A 5264-nucleotide genomic window follows, 5' to 3' on the forward strand; every position below is an offset into this window, starting at 1 on the left:
GCAGCGTACAGCAGCAACCAAACACAACCCTGTCGCCACGGGAACCTACCATGCCACACAGTCAGAACCCTGTGATGTCATAATAAGATCATTTCAGTGATGTAATAATAGTCTCTGTGATGTCATAATGGTATCATCACGGCACCGTTTTTTGGAAACTCTGTACCAAACATGACCGTGAATTCAGTAGTCATCATAGTAAGTACTTAACAACTAGTTTACAGTTTAGCTTTAAGTAAAAGAAAATATTGCAAAGTAGACAAAATGCATTGCATTTCTACGTAGTTTGTAGTTAAAAAAATAAATAAAAATAAAAAACTTTGAGAGAACAAAAGGATCAACTATGTCCAGTCCATATTAAAAATGTCAGAATATGATGGAGAGAACAACATTAGGACAGCCAAATATCAGCAATTAACTTCAGGTTAAGAACACTGTTGAACAGGAACCAAATGATTTACCCCCCACCCCTCACACACACAGTCACACACAGGTATCCATACAAAATGTAATACGTCACAAACTCATTGCTATAACACCAGGTGAAAGAAAAAGCTCCCATTGATTTGAAGTAAAGCAGTGTAGTAACAACCCGCCTGTAGGACCATGAAGCATCGTCTCAACACACAGGGGGATGTGGGGGGGGGGGCTCTGTACAGTGGCAGGCTAACAACACCACGCTAACCGTTGTTTCAATATGAAATACAGTCACAATATAGTTCAGATCCATCAACACATTGAACAACATTAAAAAACACACACAGTGAGTTACAACAGAGAACAAGCAGTTGGGAACCATCAAAACAGAATATTAAATCACCATGACAACTCAGAGTTAACTGGTGACCAATCAGAACAGAATATTAATCACCATAACAACTCATAGTTAACTCTTGACCAATCAGAACAGAGTTTACACAGCATCTTTAACCACCAGAGCAGAGTTTATAAACAGAGGACAGAGATAGTAAGGAAAATGAGAGTGCTTTGTTACATACGGGTCTGGAGGATCCAGCAGCCATGTCAGAACGGTCACTACAAACAAACAGGAAGAAACAACAACAACAAGTCAACAACCCCCACAGACATGGACTAGACAACAGTTTAGAATAGAATAGCTAGGCTGGTCTGACTGGATACTAGTGTGTGGAGGTTATTAGGATCAGCAGGCGATGGGGGGGGGTTACTACTTGACTGGATACTAGTGTGTGGAGGAGGGGGGCTTACTACCATTCGACTGGATACTAGTGTGTGGAGGTTATTAGGATCAACAGGCGATGAGGGGGGGGGGGGGGGTTACTATTTGACTAGATACTAGTGTGTGGAGGTTATTAGGATCAACAGGCGATGGGGGGGGGGGGGGGGGTTACTACTCATATCATGCAGATAGACACAGGGTCACGATGTCATAGCTACGTACACAATGAACGTTCTGCCCGCTGGTTTGACCCCTCCGATGGGGGTGCGTCTGACGATCACTGATGAGTGTTTGGGGATGTGAACCTCCTCATCAGTGTACTCTATAGAAGCACAAGGTACACAGCATATATCATCAGTATTGTAGTATAGAGAGCCACAAGGTACACAGCATATATCATCAGTACTGTACTCTATAGAAGCACATGGTACACAGCATATATATATATACACACACACTGGGCACCTTGTGTGTGTGTGTGTATATATATATTCAGTACTGTACTCTATAGAAGCACATGGTACACAGCATATATCATTAGTACTGTAGTCTATAGAAGCACACTGGGTACCGTGTGTGTGTGTGTGTGTGTGTGTGTGTGTGTATATATATATATACACACACACACACACACAGTACTGATGATATAATATATTCCCTGGTCTATAGACTACAGTACTAATGATATATACTGGGTACCTTGTGGCTCTATATACTACAGTACTGAATGAATATATATATATATATATATATATATATATATATATATATATATATATATATATATATATATATATATATATATATATATATTCAGTACTGTAGTATATAGAGCCACAAGGTACCCAGTATATATCATTAGTACTGTAGTCTATAGACCAGGGAATATATTATATCATCAGTACTGTAGTCTATAGAACAGGGAATATATTATATCATCAGTACTGTAGTCTATAGAACAGGGAATATATTATATCATCAGCACTGTAGTCTATAGACCAGGTAATATATTATATCATCAGTACTGTAGTATATAGACCAGGGAATATATTATATCATCAGTACTGTAGTCTATAGAACAGGGAATATATTATATCATCAGTACTGTAGTCTATAGACCAGGGAATATATTATATCATCAGCACTGTAGTCTATAGACCAGGGAATATATCATATCATCAGTACTGTAGTCTATAGACCAGGGAATATATTATATCATCAGTAATACAAAGTGTTTGGGGATGTGGACATCAAACAAAAACAGTTAAATTCACATCTTTCTTCCCTGTGTAAAAAGTCACCACAGCCTAAACTCTTAGAGAGATTGGACTCAACATCTCAACACCTTATGAGTTTCTAGAGATGATAAATATGCTTTTGTTGATGGGGAAAAGTTGTATTTTAGTTCCTCAACAATGAGACACTCAGTCTGCCTGGTCAACGCAGCTCATGCAACAATGTTGTGTACTTAACGTTACACTTTTATTATTATAATGTTTTACATATACAAACAGCTAGCTTGTCATTTCTTCTTAGCAAGTACGGGTCTAAATGTTGTTAGCCGCTAATGCTAATCGCCTGTTAGCCGGCGGGTTAATAGATGTACTGAGTTATAGCAAAACGTACTTATACAACCTCATAATACCTATAAAAACATAACCTCAGCATGTTGTTTATACAACAGTATCTTCTAAAAAAATCAAAGAGAAAACACAAAGCAAGAATATGTTAGCTACATGAAGTAGCAATTCAATGTAGCCAAAAGGTGATATGTTCCCGTTGTCAAAAAAACAGTCTTCAAAGTGGCCGCTATTAACTAAAGAATAATCATTATAATTACACTCCCAACAGTTGACAAGTGTTTTAGACTTTAAATCGCAAGTTCAATTGCAACATTTGGTTGAAAATAAGGCCCATATCGTGCAGCCCTCTACACGGCTGCGTGGGAATGATCTCAAATGAGTGCAAGAAAATGGTTTTATAATATTAAATTAAAAGGAAAAAAATCAATCAGAATGTAGAAAAACCACCCTACGGGTCAGCGCACTACTCATAAAGCAAATATAGAATTTAAATAATTACAAATATTATTGTATTTTTTTGGGGGGGGGGGTCAAATACATTAATACAATCCAACTTTTGTAATAGCGTGAGATTGTGTGTGTGTGTGATATATATATATATATTAAGATGTCTATATAGATTCTGTTTGGGGCCCATATCCCCGATCCCTACCAGGAAGTATAAAATGGCATAAAACCATCGAGAATCTTGGCATCACTGATTACCATCAGCTCGTTGTAGAAACAACCTGAACAACTCAACTAGCCCTCGTTAGTTACCTTCACGGGTCTGTGCGTTGGTGATCTGCAGGTCGCAGTCGGTGGCTTTGAGGCGCTCTCTGCCCATAATCTGCCGTTTCAGCTCGGCCAGGGTGATGTGCAGCCCGTCAAAGGTCACGGTGTTGTAGTCCAGTTTGGACGAGAATTTATAATGAACACACGACATTCTCACAACTAATCACTTAAACTCAAACTCAAAAGACAAAGGAGGGGGGAAACAACACGTTAGTTAAGAAATAACAATAACCAGTAGTAGATATGATCTGAGACTGAAGGTGGAGGGGGGGAAGCTACCAGATTATTCTATAATAAGATAATATCGAAGGGAAAACAGGCAATGAACTAATGGGAAGTATTCACAGATAGTCCCTTGTAGCTGTTTGCGTCAAAGACACCAAACTACTAGTAGTGACAGACCGGGACCCGGTCAGTTCGTTAATTAAGTGTCCGGTAAAACAACAAGAAAAAGTACAGTTCCACAAGTGTCCATTACGGTTGTTTGTTTTTTTCACGGTTATTAATACAGTCAGTAAGAGTCTCTCTCGCGGAAACAACGGGCCTTGTAGCTGCGGAAAGCAGCGCGGCACCGGGGTCGCGGTTAGGAGTCCATGCGAGGCCCGTAAGCGTCGCTCTTCCGCCGTAAAACGGCGCAAAGTCCTACAAAAAAAACAAAAATCTTCTTCAATCCGTCTGGGGGGGAGAAAAAAAAAAACAATCAAACGTCCAAATAAAATAAAGTCCTTCAAACGATCCTTTTCGGAGTTGGCAGTCCACGCAGGAAACGATGTTGATCCTTGTGTGACCTACGATGAGAGAAGGAGATCTGCGGCCTTGGTCCGTGTACCTACCAGTCAAAACAAAAACATTACCCACAGATAACCTTATTTTACACTAACTAGTTAACTGGTTAGAAAACGGCCACTGGAAATAAACACTTTTAATAACCAGTTAGCTTAGGTTTCTTATCCAAAACGACGGTAATTATCTCTTTCTAAACTATAATGTTCGTTGTTTTAAATCCATAACATCCATTTCGACGGTCTTTCAGTTGCTCCTCGTTGTCTTCTGAACATCATGGCGGGCCCGGAAACTGGCCCGACAAGAAAACGGAAACGAGAGTGACGTTCTTCTTTACTGTTCATTGGCGGACTACAATCTCTATTGTTTGTAATCTATGTATGCTTGTGTTCCCTCATGTGCTTTATGTATTGATTTGTTATTAATAAAAAAAAATAAAAAAAAAATACAATCTATAATGTGCAACCTACTGTGCGAGGTAGTAAAATATCACAAACGTTTTGGATGAAAATACTCATAGAAACTAGTAAAAACACCAACAAAAAAATGATACATACAAAGAAATACAATTCAGTCTACTTCTGTTAAAACCATAAAGTCAAAACGGATCCCCACAGGTTCAGGAGCACTGCAGGGCGGGGTAGTTCTTCCATCGCAACAAACCACTTGAAGGTCTTCCGTTGGGAATTCTTTCAGGCCCAGAAACTTTTCTTCCGTATCCATAATTGATGTCCATTTTTATTTTATTTTTTTATGTTGACACTTGACCAGTACAGTTATTAACAGTGACAATAGACACCACAAAGAGACATTTCGGTTTAGACGTTTGGTGACGTGTGCAGCTTTGTCTCCCTCTAGTGAGCTGTAGAATGAAGCAATAAGGCCCGAGGAGGTGCGATATGCGGCCATATGGCACGGATAAGGGC

General features: G+C 39.2%; 1 protein-coding gene across 1 annotated transcript; it reads right to left on the reverse strand.

The window, feature by feature from the left end:
- Nucleotides 1–901: 901 nt before the first annotated feature.
- On the reverse strand, nucleotides 902–3799 carry LOC139394274 (E3 ubiquitin-protein ligase RBBP6-like). Its single transcript, XM_071142302.1, has 3 exons — nucleotides 3541–3799; nucleotides 1421–1520; nucleotides 902–1035 (listed from the first exon to the last, which is right to left on the reverse strand). The coding sequence occupies exons 1-3, from the start codon at nucleotides 3704–3706 to the stop codon at nucleotides 927–929; spliced, it is 375 nt and encodes a 124-aa protein (XP_070998403.1). The 5' UTR covers nucleotides 3707–3799; the 3' UTR covers nucleotides 902–926.
- Between the last annotated feature and the right edge of the window lie 1465 nt (nucleotides 3800–5264).

Source organism: Oncorhynchus clarkii, unplaced genomic scaffold (genome assembly GCF_045791955.1).
Source record: "Oncorhynchus clarkii lewisi isolate Uvic-CL-2024 unplaced genomic scaffold, UVic_Ocla_1.0 unplaced_contig_458_pilon_pilon, whole genome shotgun sequence".
NCBI classification, from domain to species: Eukaryota; Metazoa; Chordata; class Actinopteri; order Salmoniformes; family Salmonidae; genus Oncorhynchus; species Oncorhynchus clarkii.

Bases quoted from the DNA above. Each gene is read 5' to 3' on its own strand.
- LOC139394274 (XM_071142302.1), bottom strand. From the start codon at position 3,706: ATGTCGTGTGTTCATTATAAATTCTCGTCCAAACTGGACTACAACACC. The intron at 1,521-3,540 runs GTAACTAACGAG...GTGCTTCTATAG, and splicing joins CAACGCACAGACCCGTGAAG to AGTACACTGATGAGGAGGTT. The intron at 1,036-1,420 runs GTACGTAGCTAT...GTTTGTTTGTAG, and splicing joins GCGGGCAGAACGTTCATTGT to TGACCGTTCTGACATGGCTG.